At 40.0% G+C, this 20,912-nt stretch overlaps 1 protein-coding gene across 6 annotated transcripts in view; it reads right to left on the reverse strand.

Moving 5' to 3' along the window:
* The window catches only part of MECOM (MDS1 and EVI1 complex locus), a 586,635-nt gene that overhangs the window by 49,557 nt on the left and 516,166 nt on the right, over window positions 1–20,912 (reverse strand). For all 6 annotated transcript variants that reach the window (XM_019503260.1, XM_019503258.1, XM_019503259.1 and 3 more), the window contains 3 exons: window positions 19,014–19,148; window positions 6,057–6,159; window positions 3,221–3,437 (listed from right to left, as the gene is read on the reverse strand). In XM_019503260.1, the coding sequence (XP_019358805.1) occupies window positions 3,221–3,437; window positions 6,057–6,159; window positions 19,014–19,148 (455 nt within the window). The remainder of the gene's footprint in view (window positions 1–3,220; window positions 3,438–6,056; window positions 6,160–19,013; window positions 19,149–20,912) is intronic.

A 20,912-nucleotide genomic window follows, 5' to 3' on the forward strand; every position in this document is an offset into this window, starting at 1 on the left:
TTTTTTTTTTTTTTTTTTTTGTGGGGGGGGGGGGGGGGCTGGGGTTTAATAGCAGTGTGAATATCCCCATCTTTCTTTGATTCTAATACTGCCTCTAGCTGTATCTGTACCACTAAATAACTCCACTGAAGGTGTAAAAAATAATGTAAGTAAAATCAGAATCAGGCCCTTATGTACTGCAAACTAATATCAAGTTCCCCCTTAGTTACCTGTAGCCATATTGACAGTATTTGCTAAGGAGTCAGTAGCTTTAGGCCTTAATAATTTTGTTGGTGGTCTTTTCTGCGACTTTCAGTTATTGATGGAAATAAGGGAAGAACATTTTTAAATACCACTTACATCTGATCACCTGGTAAAACCTTCTCTCATACACTTATTTTATGAGAAGTTAGAAAAGATATACTATATCTATATAGGGTAGTATATAGATGCTCAGGAAAGACTTCAGTGTCTAAACATGTCAGAGAACATGCCTCCGCCAGTATGGCACCCAATTCTTCAGTCCCTTTTCATCCAATGTCCTACTGAGTTTGGGTGACTCGGTGGACAAAGAGTTGTGGGGCTTGTAATCCACTCATGGTTCTAGAGTCTCATTTGGCACGTTTATGCTCAGTCCACTTCATTACAATTCAGTTCAATTTAACCATAGCAGGCTCCTGTTTCATTCTCTAAGAGAAAGGCTGTGACTTCTTCCTTTAATATTTCTCCATGAATTCACTCTTTCTTTCTTATCCTGATGCACAGATCTGAATGTTCCTACTCAGTATTTCTTGCTTAATTACACATACCCCAAAGCACGTATCGTGTAGCCCTGTTATATATAATGTTCTTCTGAAGTGTTTCTGAGATTGACTGCATTTACCCTCATTTTTCACTGCTTCTCCCAATACAACACATCTATTTGTGATAAGTCATTCTTTGTTTTCAGCCCTTGTCTTGAATCCTTAATATTTTAAGCTACATTTACATTTGTTCAAGGGCTCCCATACATTAGATATTGTCCTTAAATTCAGATGTAGCAAAGATAATTCACTACATGCAGAAACACTGGAACCCTCTTTCTAGTTTCACTGTTGCAAGCTTATTGACCTTACCAAGATCCATCATTCACTTTGACTCAGTTGCTTACACTGAAAATTATGTGAACTGGGGCCAAATTCTGCTTAATATTACCCAGTGAATGAAGCTGTATATATATGCAAATGCACTGTGACTGGGCATGAACTGGTGTGTATGGAACAACAGAGGGCTATTTTTAATTTTCAGGGTGACATCATTAATTTTGTAGGACCATAAGGACAAAGTCATATGAGGTGATGAGCATCTCCTGCATAATCCTGAGCACCCTCCGCTCAACCTCTAGCGGACACTCAACACTCCTGAGAGGAAACTGCAACTTGCAAAATCAGGCCTGAAGTGATCATTCCTATGGCGCATGTAACTGCAAGACTCTCGTTGTCAGCACTCCAGGTCAATGGAAACATTGTCTGTATCAGATCTAGTTCATTAAATACGCAAGTTCTTTGTGGGGAGATATGTAAACTGATGAAGGATCTGTAATCTATCTAATATGGGGCACAGGTTTCCTCACTTGCAGAGGCATGCTCCAAGTGTTGTCACATGGGATTGGGACCCTGAAGTCCCGGGAGTGGCAGAGGCCTGACTTGTGGGGGCAATGGGCAATGTCTGTTTCACCCAACGAAGAAGATCAGCTGTGCTGAGATGCAGCCCGATAGTTATCTGCTTCATTTGGCAATGTCTGTTTAAAGCCCCAGAGATAAAAATGGAAAGGAGTAAATGTTAAAGTGCAACTGATTGTAAACAGCACAACCAAATCTGCTGCTGCTTCTTGCTACCAGTGAATGATTAATGTCATTCTTTCTGCATGGTAGAGACAAAAAGGCTGGATGCAGTGACAGTTCAGAGTCTGGGCAAAAGCAAAAGATGTGAGTCCATGTCCTCTCCTGGGTCTGTCCTTAAAAGAGCTGCACTGATTTCCCTAGCTGAGGATCTGGTCCATGATTTTGTTATTCAGAAGCATTGGCTTTATAACTGAATGTCAGTAGCTGAAGCCAACTTTCTCTTCCGACATGTACACATTGAGTATCAAGAGCAGGCACACAGAGGTGCAGTTTTGAGGAGGCTGTTGCAGGAGTTACTGATCATTCTCCAGACCTTGAAATAATTTGCGGCATTCCAACATACTCTGTCCTGCAGTACGTTATTTTAAGTAGCCGCAGCAAATTACAGTGACAGGAAATGTGCAAATAATTTTCCCCATGTAATATTTGTACTAAATATTTATGGCCTTACAAATACACATTTTCAAGAGGCACATATGTCTACATCTACAACAATGATGGGTGAGAGCGAGAGGGCAAACCCTACAAATGCTGATACTTCAGCACCAGTGACTGCTAATGGAATTAAGGGTGCCCAATATTTTTCAGAAGTGGGACCAACGTGCTGGGCAAAAGTGCTGCTTTCCCTGCATCACAGTGAATTGTCTCTACTCTTTGGTATTTGGAATATACCATAATGTTGTTGCTTTTAGAATCTAAATTGGTCAAAGTGAAAATATTGAACTGGGTCCACAGGCTAAGCCTTTTCTCATTTAAGCCACAGCCATTGGGGTTTTTTTGTCATTGGATGAAGGATAATTGCCAGTAGCTTATTTCAAGGGTTTCTTGGATCACTTGCAGCTTTGTGTTGCTGTAGAGTGATTTGTTCTCTATGTAATGTTTTAGAGCGTACCAGATGTACAACAGCAAGTTTGGACTCACTAAACTTTGTCTAACACTTCTAACTTAGGCAGAGAACCCTGGTGTCAGCGCTGAGCACTACACCATTCTGCCCAGTCCAGGCAAATAACAAGGCAAAGTCCATGGCTTATGTGAATCACCATCTCAATGGTGCTATACCAATTCACACCGGCTGAGGACCTGCCCAAATTCAGGGCCCATTTTTCTCCCAGGTAAACGGTGCAAGATAGGATCTCAGTCTCTGCATGGCTGACACATAATAATGGTAACATAAGTAACTTTCTGATCAGTCAGACCTAAGCCACAAAAGAACACAAAAATCTGATTCTTTTTTCATATTTATTTTGTTTTATAATACTATGGAGTCAGATTCAGCACTTATACCCTATGCAATCCTACTGCAGTCACTGCAGAACTGGGGCTGCAATAAGTGTAGGATTTCAAGTGGCTATTCCTACCTTTGTAAGTCTGGAAACACTTGATCACACTCTTTACATTCTTGGATTTCGTGCATGTCCCGGAGGTCATTCTCATTGTCAAGCTTTTTCTGAAAGTCCTCTTCCACCATAGAAAACGCTGAGTGAGGTGTGCTGCATGGGAATTTCTGATGGTCTACTAGTTCTGCCTTGGACTCAAACAGCTGATCACAATCCTCACAACGATACTGACGCTCCTCTGGAAGGCAATTTGGTTACAGGTTGTAGGAGACATGTTACAGTAATATACATCCTCAGACATATTGATAAGTCCTATTGCTCAATAGTCCCTCCACAGTGCAGTAAAAGAAACGGCTATTCAGAGAAAAAGGAAGAACCTGAGAAAAAAACTAGGATGAATGATGCTCTAATTTTCCAATAGTGCAGTATGATCTTATAAGGATTTTTATTTTTACTGATGTCTGATCCTAAGATTTAAAAAGGACACTAGCCAGTGTGCTCAACTATTACGATGGGAGCTATACCAGTATCGAAATGCAGGACTAGGCAAAGGTGGGCATTCTTGGAGTGTGGTATCAACTAACTCAGGCACAAACACCTCATCAAAAGTGCCCTTGAAGATAGTTTGGGAGGTTTTAAAGACCTTTCAACATTTCAAGCAGGATTTTTTCCTCCCAGACCCTGTTTAACAATATGGTCTTAGTCACCTTAACTCATGGGAGTTATACCATGGATTTCAATGTGAATGGGGTCACAGTAATACCATTGATTTCAATGTGAATAGAGTCACAGTAAAGCAAATGAGCATGATCACTCTTGAGTTGCTTCACCCATGAAATTAATAGTACTCCATATTCTCATCACCTAAACTATCAACTTGGGAAGCAAGATCCTTCACACAAAATTTGATAATTTGAACACTGTCTTTAAAACAGTTCGCATGTCCTAATTTTATTTCAGTCCTGTCAGTACCACAGATGTAATAGGTATGTGAGTTCTGATTCACCATGGTACTTATTATGCACAGAAGTAGCCTGCCTGAAGTCGCTGTATACTTCCTGGCTTAGTGTTATGCATACAATTAAACACTTTGCAGAAAGAAAGTTTAGGAAACTCAAAGAAAATGCCTTATAAGCATCTGATTCTGTGGTTCCTATCCAAGTAAAACTCCCATGGGACTCACCAACGGTTTGGGCTAAGTGAGAAGCAGGCTACTGCTACATATAAATTAGCCAAATGAAAAATGAGTATGGTCAGATTTGGAGACATGTATTTGTGTGCAGGTTCAGAGTATTTCAAAGGGGCAGTTTATACAATAATACTCTAACCACATGGAAACCCGTGGAAAATGCTACACTGTAAAAGGCTGACATTTTGAGCGCTGACTTGACAAAGCTACCACAGAACAGAACAGAACAGAACAGAACAGCCTTGCCAGTTTTTTAATTGAACAGGGGGAGAAATTTCTTCAGCAGTTTTGGAGGTAGTAAGGATTATGTCAATATGGAATTCGCTTTCTCCCACTTCTTTGGGGAAGCCAGTATAAAATAATGTCAGTGTTTAAGGATCTGTATAAGAGCTAGTGTACCTGCCCACAGGCTTCAGTCCAACCTGGCTCAGCCTTCACCCCATAGTTAAATAACAGGTGCACCCCTGCTCTGAGCCTCAGTTATAATGTCCATACAGCTCTTCACAGTGCAAGAAGCAGGATAAAACTATTTCCTTTATAACATATTTAAGCACTCCTGGAGGCCCTATAATGTGCAGGATGTGGAGACTACTTAAGCATTTTAGTTACAGTATGGGTATTTAGAGTAAATAATTAACAAGTGAGTTAAGAAGTAGTTTTATTCTGAAAAGCAATGGTTTTAGAAAAGGCACCTTCTAAATCATTAGATTTTCACGTTGATTGTGAATAGGGTAAGAGCAGCTTAGCCACGTGAAAAATGAGCTCTGTTAGCCCTGCAGAGCCAACACAGCTAAGACATAATGAGCAGCACTCTATTCCTCCTTGTACATCATCCACAAAGTTATTTACTACGTTCAAGTTGCAAAGCTTAATTCTGCTCTCAGTACACCTGTCCAGCCCCAGTTACAGAAGATGAGGCCGGACTCTTAGTGTAATAAGTGACCGTAGAACCTAAACACAGCAGGGTTGCAAAGTTGTAACTGTGGCCAAAAAGAGAGGGTATAAATGGCTTGTAAATGAAGCAAGTTGGAGCCGATGTGATTGAGAGACAATAAATATGCAACTCCACGATGTCATTTCTGCAGTCAGTCTCCAGAGCAGCACAACACCTTAAAAAAGTTTGTAGACCAGGTGCTTTAGCCACTCTCAGGAAACAATTCACAATAAGGAGAATCATGTACTCCAGAAGTTTATATATGGCAGAAAATCCTCTATATATGATTTCAGACCTTGATGTATTCACACTTATTCTTTCATAATGTATTGTAGGATCTCTTCATATCTAGCCTTGAAAATATTTAAAGGTAGAAAAGCTAGCAGTTAAGTGCCAGTAACAATAAGAACGTTATCTTTGCCACAGACAAAGTAAAAAACTTTGAGAGATTAATATCTTCAGTGTTAATAAAGTTCAATGGTATGTTCAAAGTTGTCAGGTTTCAATGTTAAAAACTATGCAGTGCTACTTTAGGAGTTGCAGAGAATTAAATAAGTAAGGAGATTAGATAACATTTTTATGGCTCAGATGTCCTTTAATTAGCTATATTGCAAGAATCTCATTGAGTTCAAGAGGGCTCCACCAGAGTGAGAGAAAAGAAATATGTTCAACACATGTAACTTCAGTGGTCATTTTGGATCAAACTAAATAATCTGCAGTAAAAAGTTGCTAACCATGAATATCAGGAGCCATTGTGTCATGTGAATAATCTTCACTCTTCATGAACAGTAACAGCTCCTCTCCTGGTTCAATGTCTGCTACAACTCTGTAGAATATCTGAAAAAACAGAATCAGAGTCAATACCAGAAGAAACAATAGTACAAAACCAAAGCTGGCGGGCACTGCCAGACTTAAATATCCAGAGAGATCCTCTGCTAGTCCAAATGGGAAAAATTCAGTAAGTCACTAGAATGATGCCAGTTTATCCTCATCCTCAGGGAGAATCTGGCCCCAGGCCATTTATTCTCTGGTATCTGAGATGAAAAGATACTACTTCCAATAAAGTATGCTGAGAAATGAGCTACAGGATGGTGAGCGGAGGGCTGTGAATGCTGCTCTTAGTTCATACTTCTTCTAATAAATACACTCTGTACCTGTAAATCATCAATAAATCAAATTCCCAGATGGTTTGTCAATAAGCTATGAGTAGACCATAATGCAGCCTTCTCAAACCTATGTCCTAATTATACACACAAGGTCTGATAACGTCACTGAAGTTGCAACAGTTGAGAACAAGTGCAAAAGGATAATCCAGGCTAGCGCATGAACTTCAGGCAATTCCATTTCTAATCAAGAGAGAGATCCTGCAATGGCATGTTTTAAGAAACTGGTGCAGACCAGTGTTATGCAGATTATCTCTGTGTTTCCAGTATGAATCAAAGGAAAAATGTACCTAGGATGAGAAAGTAGCCCAAGAAGCCCACTAACAGCCAAAGCAGCATATGCAGCTGGTGATAAACCTGTGAAGGCTGTCATAAAGTTAGATGTCACTGCTACAGGAAAACCTTACAACATCTGACAGTTGGGCTCTGTGATTATCAGGCAAAAATAAAGAGGAAAAGCAATTTAGTGCACAGGATCTAACATGGCTGCCTACCCACCTAGTTTTGGATATCCTGGAGGAAACTTCTCTATGAAAATGAGGATCTGCAAGGACTCAATTGTTGGGACTTCATGAGAAATGAACACTGTCTGGACCGTCTTGCTTCTGCAGGAAAGGTGCAGAACGCTAAGAAATGAGGTGATGCATGATGCATCATTTTGAAGTAACTCAAATAAAAATCAGTAACTCACCGGGACTTTGTTAAGCCCAAGCACTTGAAAATGAGAGTTTGTGAGGCTGGCAAGGAGGTAAATATCTTATCTTGAGCTAGCCTAGTTTTAAAATCCCTGCTCCTAAAACTACTCACTCTCTGAATTCACTTCACAGTGTTGAGAAGAGGGTAAGTGTTAGCTTCATTCACTTAAAACCCAAACGAATCTGCTTGTAATGAGCCAGATGAATGCATTTTTTTCTACAGGGACATGTTGCAATTATACAAATACAGGATTTAGCATGCATGCAGTTATCCATTTCCTCCAGTAGGTGGCCCTAAAACCCAATTGTATATTTTTTCCTAAGTGGCCTCGACCACAGATATGTGCTAAATATCTAAAAATAACGTAATGAAGAGCATTCCCTCTGATTTTTCTTTTCTTCCTCTGCTCCTCCTTTTTGCATATAGTTCTGTAGTTTGCTTTGACAACAGCAGCTCCACCACCTGAAGTCTGCAAACAGCAGTTATGTTGCAATAAACAGGAGAAGAATAAATGGGACTCGAGCGTTTTTGTCAGAGACGCTGAGGTCATCCCAGTCTCCCAAGACACAAAAGGGCTCTAAGGAAAACACATGTCATAATGTACACACATTACAGCCTACTGTTTGCTGTGCATTTTCCCAGTAAAAGCCAAGAGTAGGAGCTCATACTCCCAATCTGTCAAGATTACAACTCCCTTTTCCTCCGTGCTAAGAGTTACTCTGGTCAAACCGTCACTTGGGTTTTCTTGTTTTGATTTGGTTTTTCTTTTCTTTTACCCTTTAGATAAATGTTTACAAGTAGCATGTTTCATTCTGGAATTCTAGTTCCCTTTACAAAACAATGGACTTCTCTCAGCAATTTGAAACACCTCTTTTTTGGCAGCTCTCAAAGGTTTAACATATTAGCTTCCTTTCCAACACCATGTTGACATTTGAATTGTGACATATAAGAACTTTCAGTGAAATCTTGCAATCATCTTTTCTGGAGAATGTAGGCTTCAAAAAGGATTTCAACTAAGTCCTGCAAGATCATAGGCTGTTTTGGCCTGATTTTGCATAACTCAGAAGCACCCTCATGAAATCAACAAAATTACACTGGTCTGGTATAAAACCAGAGCTTTCATTTTGCCTGCTATTATCCTCAGTTTTAATCTTGTTTCTTCCCTAAATTAAGCCAAAAGCCAAGTAGCACGTTCAAAATAATAGGGTGACAAAGTTCTAGATTAAACAAATACTCCTTTTATGATATGCATAAAATAATATTGCAGTGGTCATTAAAGAATCCTAATTTACATGTGGACAGTGTCATAACTTCAGAGAAAATACATGGCAACTATTGCGGTGATAGTGTAAGTAATCACTGCCAGAAGTGAAAAGGGTGGTCTAACAATTCCTGAATGGCACAGTGAAGCACAGGCCCACGTGATTTTTAACTTCACTGAGTTCTTTCTCCATTTTAAGTGAATGTTTATGGCTCCTGAGAATCCAGCGTCCGACAGGGGCGATGGGAGGGCAGACCAGTTCTGTGTGTGCCTCCCTGCACAGCTACGCTAATGTATCTCAGACCTGATCCCCAAGTTGTGTTGTTTCTTGAGCAGATACTGCCAATGGTGATAAATGATGCAGGAGCTTCCTTATGTGGATCGCAGTGCACAAGAGACTAGGTTGGGGGCAACCCAGCTGATTTGATCCAAGACTGAAATGCGTTTAAGCGAAGCCAGCTTTTAACTCCCACAAATAAATATGATACCAGTGTTGACTCCACTGAATAGTTGTTCTAGGCAACACTTTTTTCCCCACTTCTTAAGACAAATCCATTTAAATCTAACTCTCCCCCCACCCCAACACTTTTTTTTCCCCCAGAAGTCAAACGGTGTCCATGCCCTTGAAAAGTAATAGGAAGTTATAGACTGATCAGCCCAAGATGAGGCTGAGTTGCTGACTTACTAAACACTGAAATAATGAGCGAATGGCATGCTACCTTGTGAAATAGCTGCAGGTGCTCTGTAGTTTTTCTTTATGTGATTTCCTTTGCCTTGAACAAAAAAGTCCCATGGCTGCAAGAGGTGCAGGGTGGGCCCTATTGTGCTTTACACATTTGGAATGGTAGGATCACAAGCTATATAGCTAATGCTTGGTACAAAGCCTCAAAGACTGGCTCTATCACCACAGCATTTTGGATGTCGTCAAGAACAGATTACTGAAATATTGCCTAAGTCTTTGATAAAGCAGCTGGTTCTATCAAGTGGCATTTGGCAGAAGTGCTATAGGAGTTCTGTTAGGAAGCCCATAGAAACACACAGGCTTTCAGTATGTCCCGCACTAGAGATACACGAGGCCAGATTGCCCCTGGTCCTGGAGAAGCTAGGATAGAAGGAATAGGAGTCTTGGCTCTAACTGCACTCCCTATGCAGTTAGAGCCAAGCTCTTTCTGGGCCTGATCCAAAGTCCACCAAAGTCAATCCATGCAAGCTACTATGAAACAGGGAGGGGGCAGATCATGACTTTGATCCCTCCGTACTGGCCTACACTGCTGGACCCCAAAGTATGAGGCAGCCCATTCACACCCCCTATACACAGAGGAGCTTGTAGAGGGATGGCAGCATGAAAGCTGAAATCCTACTAGAGCCCTCTCCAGGGCAGCACAGATTTGCCCTCATTTTACCTTGATACTGTTTGGTTTCATGTTATGGTATGTAAACTCAGCTGCTCTTTTGAGCTCACTGATATATCAATACCAAGGAACAAACAAAAGCTGTAGTGTGGTGTTCATTAATTTTTTCCCCCACTTTATTCAAGCTGTACAGTGGAAGTTATTTCAACCAACCTTTTCACCCATTGTTGAAAACTGAGGACACATGGCCCTCATATGCATATAAATGGGAGTCTTGTTTGCATTGAAATGCATCATCTTTCCTTGTAACAACCATTGTTATGATAGGTTTCCTTTACGGCAATGCTGAACTAATGTGTGTTCTGTCACTAATTGTCTAGGTTGACCGCTTTGGCATTTCAAAAATAAACTGAATTACCAGCAGCGGATTAAGTCCCCTTTCAGAAATGATCTGTCCTGCTTCTCTGCACTCAGAGCTTTCCTGATTTCAGTCAGAGTTGTAAGAAGAGAAGGGATGTAGGAAACTGCTAATTATATTGGCAGACCTATATTTTTAAGTTAAGTTGGTTTAGATTTAAAAAAGAAAATCTTGCACTTGTAAACTGAAGCCCTGCAAAGGGTCTGAATGACATTGCGATGCTTCCTGAAGAGGAAAACTGCAGGGGTATTTTTTTTCTTTTATTTCAACACATACAAAAATACTTCCGTCTAGCCTATCAATTGATATGCCAAATTGCATCCTAACGAGATTTCAAATAGCATATACTGAATCCTGAAAAAATAACAGTGCTGATAACCTTAGTATGTTTTTAATAGACCTTGCTACTATTTCAGTTCATTTCTACGTAACGTAGATAAGTTTTTGTAAGTCTCTTCATTTTAGAAGCCTTTTTTTTTCATTCCACCTAATTGTAATTGTCCTGCCTGATCAAGAGTTAAAAATGTGTCCCTGCCCTGGACAAATGAAACATGTTGACTTGAAGTTTTTTAAACAGCAGAAGACTAGCTTTGACAGAGGGTATGAGGAGCCAAGAGCCCTGTGAAAGGAAAACTGATAGATCATAAATTACTTTCAGACCATATCTGTTTCGTACTGGTTCTCCCTTATTTTAAAGCCAATAGCAGACTGCACTCGTAACGTTAGCTCTTTTATTTCAACAGAGCGTATAGATTTTTGTCCTAGCAGACTTAAAACATCTTGGACACAATCCGGACTCCACTGAAGTTAGCAGGAGTTTTGGCTTCACTGACTTCAGGGATTTCATCCCTTCCATTATCAAACTCACTTTGCTATCATCTAACAATGCCGACAATTTATAATGAAACCGCACAGCAGTCAGCCTTATAGACACTAGGGTCGGGACTTATATATTGCAGGGATAGGCCCAAACTGCAAAGTCCCAATCCTGATGTCAAATACCTCAGGACCAGTGGTGCTGGGGTTGTGGTTCAGGCTGTTACCTAGCGGGGAGCAAAATTCTGATCCACTTTCAAAGTGTGGGGTGCTCAATCTCAGGTTGATGGCAGCATAATGCTCTCGTTTGTTCTGCGTAAATTTACAATAATAGGCTTATGTTAGGGAAAATGAAATAAAAGTCCCCAAACTGCAAAGCAGTACAGGGGAGAAGTCGGGGGCTGGGAAGAAAGGAACCCACACAAATAACTTTTAAATGGATGAATAAGGCCTCATTGTTACGAATCCCCGTTTACTTTTCCTGGTCAGGCACTCAAAATTTTATTTATGCTTAATAGACTGCATTTGGCATGTGTAAGGATGACAGAAGCGTGAATTATGAATGACCTTCAACCTATCCAGGAAGTTGTAATAATTGAAATAATAGAGAAAATGCACTCCCTGTGAATGCTGGGGAGAGACAACTAGTTCAGGCTACTGCCGGCCAGTCCCTTTGAAGTTCACTGTCGATCTCTGCCTGCCCCCAGTGGAACCTATACCACTTTGTTTGGAGTCTTTATTTACTATTGCACCATTCAATCTGCCATTCAGCCACTCAGGAAAGATTTTAACAGAATGATACTGGTTCGGGGGAAAAAGAGACACTCTGGTTTACATATCTGAAATAAGTCAACAGTTGATATGAACACATCTGTCACCTTCAGTACTGAAGAGAAGCTATATTATGTTGCATTTGACTAAACCTTTTATTCTTGTGCATGCAAAAAATATGGAAAATCTACTGGAAAATACTGCAGACGCCTCTGTGTATCTTGGGCAATGCAGTTTGGAAGAAGACGAGGGATGTTATTTTGATTTAGGAGTGGACAGTCAGTGCTATTTATACTTCCACAACATGATTATTGCTTTTAACTTATAGCTTCAGGAGGAGGGAGATGACTATTTACATGTTCCATATCCCAGTGGGCAAATGAAAAGATTAAATTGACTTCAGCTGCTGCAGAAGCCAACTATGAAAAAGATGGTGAAAAGAAACAGAATATGAAAAATGTTAAGCACATTGGTATCCCTAATGAAAGCCTTATAAGGTCCATTAGCCTCCTGCACAGAACCCTGTGTTACTGCTTTAGAGCAGAAGTGCTACACTAAATGGAACGTATTATCTCCCTAGCCTGAGAACAACAGGGGAAAATGCACAGGAAGCACGAGTACCTAAAGGATGAAAATGTGGATAACATAAATTGCAGGTAAAAGGTTGTGGTTTTAGTTTTGGCAGTAACTGCCTCAGGCATTTGATTAGAATGGTGCAGAGGACAACCCTTTCCAGGGCACAAAGCGACTCTCACCTCTGCAAAGCAATAAAGCACTTTAAAATATCCACCTTTCACTTGAGATTATGCTAAAAACAGCTCCCCTCCCCAATCAGGGGTGGAGGAGTGCATTCATATTATTCAGGCCAAAATGTTCAGTGGACATCAGTAGCACATCATAAACTGTTCACTAGGTATGAAGAATGAGCTGAGCTGAGATTGCTGGACATACACAAATTAACAGAAGAGTTAGACACTGACCATGATGTCCTTATTCCAACTGACTTCAGCGGGGGTTGTTTGTAGGGAATCGGGACTAAATGAAACCCTCCAAGAGTTAGAGTGTGGAAGGCAAAGGGGTATGCTACCCTCACCTTGTCACTGAAGGAAGCTATGTGCCAGTATGGGAATAGGTCTGAATTCATGTTAGGCAAGCAAGTGTTTAGAGAATGTGCAAGCTGTGCCAACTGGCATTCATCTTTGAATAGTAAAATGTTACTTCTGAATAAAAGTGAAACTTGCCTGAAAAGCAAAACAAATTAAATGTCCAAAACTAATAATAATTTTTACATCAAAAGAACTCAAATAAAATAGTGATTTAAGCCCATCAGAAAATGAGAAGTATAAACGAATAAATAGCTGGATGAAAACCATAATTAAACATTCACAAAAAAAAAGTCCAGAAGACTAAAATTAAATTTTAGAGCATGAGAAGAACAGCCCAGGCAGCTGGACAACTGGTTCACAATGTATGAGCCAGATTCTTCCTGCCACATGCAGGCAAGCAACCTGGAACTTTGTGTGAGTACGGCTAAGAGAAGTCTTTCCACTGACCTTATTGTGCTTTGAATCAGGCTGTTACAGAATATGAGCAAAACCCCACGATAACTCTATCTGTCCCTTACAAGAGTTATGAGGTGAGGATGAAACCTTTCACGTGCACACACCTTCTGCAGCCCCTTCTCTCAGACACGAGACATGTTCTCTCCCTGCCTCCTGGGGTCCTTCAATGCCCCAAAAGGAGTGGACAAGAATTGGGACTGCTTCCCACCAACTTCATTGCCAAGCCAACAGCCGAAATATGTTGCACCCCAATAGCTCCCTTAAATATCAACAGATAGGAGCTCCCCAGGCAGGATTTTTGGTTCTGGGTGCCCTCTCACATGACAAAGCTCTATAATCTATCTTTGCACTTTGTAACCAGCTCCCTGGAATAAGCATCTTTCTAACCTTTATTTGCTTTTTATCATCTGGGTGATTTCAGGGCTCACAAACGGACCACGGTCCTATTTACTGGACCCCCTAGAACCACCCTCAGAACCAACACAACATGCACCCGACCCAATACCCAACCAGTCAGCGTGCCTCCACCCTCTCATGGAAGGATCATCCTTAGGGATGGGAGACTGTTTCAAACTCTCTGCCACCCTCTGATGAAACAGGAAGCAAGCATGCCAATTAGTAGCAGTTGTGAGCTAGTGACAGTGGCCACATGTCTGAAATAAACCAAACCCAGGTCCTGACACAACGTCAGGAAAGCAACCGACCAGTATCTTCACCAATCTCACCAGGGTGTTCCTGGAAGCAGTAACTCTTCCTAAAGTAAATCACAAAGCAGAACAGTGCGTGTCTCACGTGACTACATGGCAGAATTATTTTCTAGTATCCAGCTGCCATGTATAAACCACAAGAGAGTTGGCAGAAGTCACTAAGTGAATTACAGCCTGGTATCCTCTCTGTGGACATCTCTAATCCTCTAGTTTATCTCTGCAAAGCAAATGAATGTGATTAGATAATCTTTCATCAATGAATTACTTGTTGTTCAGACAGAACTTGTCTGATTGTGTTTGCTAAATACTAGCTGTTAAGGTTCTCTCTGTAATAAAAGATTTATCACTTGTCCTAATTGGTGAGATCAGGAGTGACTTAAAGTTTCTGGAAATTTAATTCCAGATTTAGGTTGTCGGGACAAGGCAACCCTTGGAATCAAAAGACTTCACTTTAATAGATTACATATAATATATGCATGCAAAAATATCATACTAGAGTTTCACACCTAGCATAAACTCTAACTGCAGAAAGGCAAGACCACCAGAAGACCAGGTTTTGCCATCCTTACAATGAGAAGGTCATTCCTCCTTGAGGAGTTCTGCTGATGTCAGTTAGACAATAAGTTGGATCCAACTCTTGCTGAAGTAAATGAAAAAACAGCTGCTAACTTCAGTGGGATTTGGATCAGGCCTTATTTTCTGAATAAATCAGCATGAGGAAGAAAGGCAGAATTGTCCCCTAACTGAATTTTGTGTAAATAAGGCTTTCTGACTCGCAGGCAAAAGCTGAACTTCAGCATATCATCAAACTATTCTTTTAATCATTCTTCAAACACAAAACTCTTGCAGGTGGGTACAGGAACAAGACTGAGAATTCAGCCAGTACTATTCTCCCAGCTGGCTGCGTGGAGCAAAATGCGTGTGGAGTGGGGACAGAGGCACTAACATCTGAAACATGAGGCTGTGCTGGCAGATTACGAAAGTTTGTAAAACTGTAAAATGTGATCAGATCTGGTAAAACGCACAGTAATTCTATTAGAACGCTGGCATGAGCCCCCTTCAGAGTTGTTAGGAGTGAGATACTGCTGCCCTGTCTTTGCCAGTAGACTATAATTGAGTATAATAAAATTTAATTTCTGAATATGCAGCAAACAAAAACCTCAGTAAACTAATATCGAGCTATTTGGAATCTGCAATAGATAAAACCAAATTAATCTGCAGTGGCTGCTTCCTCAAAGAGAAATTCTAAAACCTAAAAGCAGCTCTCCAGCAATGTAGAGATATTCCCCTGTCAGAGGCCTGTAAGTGGAAAGTAAGTAAAATAATAATTGGGAGTTTTAAGAACAAATAAAACTAACTGGGGTTTTAAAAAAAGTCCTAGTATGATGTCAGCTTGCCAGTGCACTTGGAACATACTATAGTTCTCTTAAAAAGACACTATTGTAGTGACTACATTATTTTCAACTGAAATTCCATTAAAAAAATTATGCTTTTGCTGGGATGTCAGTACTGTCAAAAAGCCTAATGCTTCTAATCTTTTCACACTTATTTTTAAAAATCAAACTAAATAGACATTTAACAATAATAAACGTAACTCTTACAAGTTAGTAAATGCTACTATCGTATCCAAGCTTATTTTAAAATTAAAAAATACATTCCAGTAAAATAATGGTGACAGGATTTTCTGCCATCCTCTACATACTGTGGGCTATTCGGGGGGAAAGGGAAAAGAAAAGAAGAAAGTGTGCTATTTGTGGAATTTATTATTCACGTTCCGCTTAAATTACATACTTTTAGGACTGATTAGGCATGACAGGAGATAATAGGAAGACAGCAAAAAGAAATCCTATATCAACTTTATTTGAAACCCAAAGAAATGCTGCCTTTAAATCCTACTCCACCTCCAATCAAATGAAATATGAGTTGCACCCAGCATACATGTTTTGACTGCATCCCACTATTATCGAGCTGTTCATCTCAGCCAAGCTCATGTATACAGTTATAAGAAAGAGCCTAAACCTTTTGTAAAGTTGATCCAAAGTGATGAAACCTGACCTCAAACCAGAATATGGTGAGGAGTGGGGAGGAAGGGGGGTGATACATCTTGCAAAAAAAGTCTACCTTGGAGAACAACAACAAAAATGTTTTCCTTTCTATTTTTGTTGATGGAGAAAGGTTCTGCTTTGTCCAACGACTAGGTTAGAGATAGTTCAGAGATTCATCTGAAAACCCGGCCTCCAGCAGCTGTGGGCTCATACCTGTCTGTCAATCAGGCTTGCACTTAGCACTATAAACTTGTGTTCAGCCTCAAGATCAGAGGGCTGGCAAATATCTTTTACCAGTTCAGGTCAGAGCGTAAAGTTTGCTGGCGAGTTTTACAGGTGAGTTGAATTAATTAGAGGTTAACGATTACTCCTGATCCAGTGTCTCTGTCCTTGCCTTAGTTGTGAACAATATCTCAAACAATGAGAGTGTTCATTATGTGATGAGTAGTGCTTATTCACCATTTGGCAGGCCATATTCCTAATGGAAAAGAGAGTGAAACAACAGACCCAGAGAACCTCTTCAGTCAGCTCTTTCATCCCTGTGATTAGTGCAGCTTTCTCATATCAAAGCTAGATTGGGCCCTCCTGTTTCAACTGCATGGCATCTATTATACCTATCTGTGTCTATATACAACTGGCTGATATGTATTCTCTGGCTTAACACTTTTTTTTTGTCTGGGATCTATAAAGACAAACTGACATAAATACGCCCACATGCTGTATATTCTCACAAACAAATATGCACACTAAGCTTAACCCTGACTTATATTCATCAATCTTTGCATATGGCCCCGTTTGCCCATGTAATGTCAATTTCACAGTTTGGTCTCCTATTATATTTTATGTTACCTTTCACAGGTCTGTTCCAGAGGAAAACAGAAGGAGGAGCTAACTGTTGGAAATGTGATTCCGTTTAAGATTCAAAAGCACATTAACTTGTTAGGCTATGCTCATAAAATGCCGGAGTACATTTATATCTTGTGTGGATAAATGTTCAGTGGTTCTAGAAATCCAAATGAACAGCAAACCATCTTCTCTCGCTGGCAGCGTGTTTTGTCTACTACTTGAACAACCCATTTTTAATTTACAAAGCTCTGCAACAATAAGCTATAAAAAGTATGGAATTGCAAATATCACAACACCGTGCAAAATAAACGTCTCCAGTGAATGAAAGAAATTATTGGCAGCAGTACAGGCACCATTACCAAATCTCAGCAATGTAAACATTAAAAAAGAGAAACTTACAAGCTCTATAACTTTCTCTTCAAAAAATGGCCAAATGTATGCGTGCGCATGCATGCAAATGGGTTCGAATATTTCAGTACAATAGATATTTTGCGGGGAGATCGACAATAGCAACATGAATCCAATAAGCAACTCTTATCAATTCATATGATGCTTTTACTAAATTTGCACATTTATTCCATCTTAGTAAATGTAAAATATTGATATTTGAACTCAGCTACATAGTCTCCCTTTGTGCAACACAATCAAATAAATGTTCTGCATCAATAGAATTGTTTTTCTGCATAAAGTAGGCTTTCACTTGGAGAATTTATTTTTCGTTTACCCATGACCTTTATTGTTTCTTTAGCTGAACCACCTAGTGCATAAAAAAATAAAAGTTATATCACAGGAGGTTGGCTCAGTCTATCTTGCATGCATTTAACTCTGAATTGTAAAAGTTTAAAATGAAAAGGGTAGTTGATGACAGTTTCTGAGAAAGCTATTTATGCCAGTTTTAATCAATTATAGCCTTTGATGCAAATCTATAATCTTAGAATGCTGCTGCAAATGGGAGACTGCCTGACATCCATTTTATTAATGTAAGGAATTGGATTGGAAAGAATGATTTCTGTTTGAAGCTTTGTGTCTGGTTGCAATTCTTTCCTCCAGGCAATTAAATCTACTAAAGGTAATCTTTAAAGTCCACCTGATTTAATGAATTAGTTAGTTAGTGAAAAACTAAGCAAGTGTTTAACAGAATAAAATGCTATGTCTCCAGATATCAATGTTTAAATATAAAACAAGAATTCACTCTCTGCTATCCCATGCAATTTTAGGGTTCTTTTTTTCTTTAAAGAATTAATATTTCGAAACTTAACTTCAGTCACGCGAAACATTGCTTTATGGTATTTAAAATGTGAAAACTTAAACAAACCTTTATTTAAAACTAAACACCTCAAAAACAAAAACAACCCCTCCTCCAAAACTCAACAAAATGCTTCAAAACAAAATATTTTACTGTTTTTCCTTTCCCTACCCCAGCCTTCTTTTACAAGGTACAAAGGTAACTAATAATTTAATCCAGTAAAAACTGATGTTTTAAAATCCTGCAATAAACTAAAAGAAAAAAAATTACCATAAGTTCAGATAAGTTCAGAACAGAACTGTTCTTAATTCTATGGCATTGCCTGAGAAGACATAATTCACATAATGCATGTGTATATTCATATCTGCGGCCATATATACAAAAATTTATTTGGGTTTTTTTTAACTTCACCTACATTTTTTTCCATTAATTTCATATTACAATTTCTTATGAAATGAATGTCTCAGTTTAACCATGTAGCTGAACTGCTAGAGGAGCTAGAAAATACATGGCACACAGAAAATGCTGGTTTCATATAAATAAATAAGACAAGACCAATTTTTATCAGGCACAAGAAAAAAAAATAAGGTATTTTGTGAAGGGAGCAATAAAGTGAAAAAATAGGAAATTCTTTTTATATACACTAGCTAGTAAAAATTATGCTATTCTGCATTTCACATCTGTGCCTTATCTTTTTACCATAACAATAAACAGGCCACAAAATCTACTAGGACTTTCTGTTATGTTTTCCCACTGATCCTTTATCGTTATTTGAAAAAAAAAAGTGCAGAAAGTATCCGCAACATACCTGATCACTTGTCTGACATGCAACAAGGTTGTGCTGATTGTAGCATCCAGCAAACTTGATATATTTGAGCCAGTTCCCTACATCTGGCTGACTGGCATCTATGCAGAACTTCACATTGCAAAACTCATCCAAGATCTAAAACGAAGAATATGAAAGAGTAAATCTTTCCATTGCAGGCAGGCCATACTAATTAAAATCACAGGTCTCCAGCTAAACAAACGTATCATAACATAACTGTAGTGTATCAGAAAATATATTTCTTTGGCAGACTATTAAAACAAGTGTTTGCGCACATGCATGCTAATAAAGGAACGATACATTTGTTATAAGCCTGCCTTGAAAAATGTTTACACATAATGAGGATGATGTCAAAGCATTGTTATCAGATAATATGTTAGTTTGGTAAGAATCTGACTTTCTGGTCACATATCAGTGAACACTTACGATTCAAAAGTATAGCTTTCAATTAAATGCATTTATTTCAATTAATATACACAACATGGCTAGGTCACAGGCTGTGGTGTTTTTTGTAGGGATAGTATATTCCCTTCGAAATTCATTTGTTTTGAGCTTACTGATAGCATTTCTGAATTTGGGATAAATTTGATCTACTAAATAATGGTTAGATTCAGAGTTATTCATCTGATTTTAATATTATGCTTCCCCACACACCCCTCTGTGTAACACTGAAATCATTCCCCTGACGAAGCAAATTGCAGGATTTGGTTAATAACTAAATCCTTTGTGCCAAACTAAAGAAAATAAATGAAAAACAATGTAAACACTCATGCAAAACATGGCAATATTCAACCTACCAATAAATGGTTCCAATTATGCAACAATAAGCAAATATAATGAGACTGGTTGTGGACCAGTTAAAAGGGATGTTCTAGTCTAATATTATGACAAATTGTTCATCATTTATATATGCCTGAATTACCATTATTTATCTGCAACTATTATTCCTGGCCTATCCTAAGCTTTCAGCAATATCTCAGTGTATGTAGGTTGCTAATGTTACACGTGGAAAGTTCTCCTGTTTTCAGCACAGGACGTGCCAAGTATGCTAACGGATTTTTTACCCAGAAGTTGAAAAACAGAGAGAGGGGGAGAGAAATTGTGTTCACGTCAAGACCCCGAGCACTTTTGGCCTCCAAGCTGAATGGCTAGGAAGCCTAGCATTGTGTATATCTTTTAACTAAGGAAGTTTCCTATCAAACGCCACCAATAGAGTGGAACTCGACTCCAGCTTCATTAATTAAACGAAGCCAGCCGAAAGCTGCTTTCTCCATGCCCATGTGAAGGTTAACACTTGCAGCGGAGGGGACATTTCCCCTGCCCCGGAGGAGTGGAACACAGAGTTCAGGTAATCATCCAGAAGCAGATTCAGATCATTAACTCACCACAAACTTCAAGGGGACAAACTAGAGGGCACGAGGCAAGAGACACTATGAATAAGCCCTTTTTTTTTTTTTTTTTTTTTTTTTTTACCAGGAAGCAATTAAAGAGCGAGGAGGGTGCCACCAAAAACCAGGCTCCAGGAGCAGGCGGTGAGAAGGAGCTGGTGCCTGCACTCCCCAGCCCAGGGCCAGGGAGACCCGGGTCCCCGCCGCTGTGTGGCAATCACCCTCGGCGCCACTGTCCCCGCGCCCCCAGCTCACACCCCCGCGCTTTGCCCCTGCCCCTCGCGCCCGGCCGCCGGCAGGTCCCTGGGGGCTGCGCCCCTCCGCCGCCTCCACCCCGGGCGCGGAGGCCGGATCAGGCCCCGAGCCCCTCCCTCCGCCCGCGAGCGGAGGAGCCCCCGCCACTGCCCGCGCAACCCAAAGACACCCCCGGGCAGACACCCCCGCCGGGAAGCGCTCCCGAGACCGAGCTCCTTTTCTCCCCCCTGGCCGCTGA

Source organism: Gavialis gangeticus, unplaced genomic scaffold (genome assembly GCF_001723915.1).
Source record: "Gavialis gangeticus isolate Ggan-Ray unplaced genomic scaffold, GavGan_comp1, whole genome shotgun sequence".
NCBI classification, from domain to species: domain Eukaryota; kingdom Metazoa; phylum Chordata; order Crocodylia; family Gavialidae; genus Gavialis; species Gavialis gangeticus.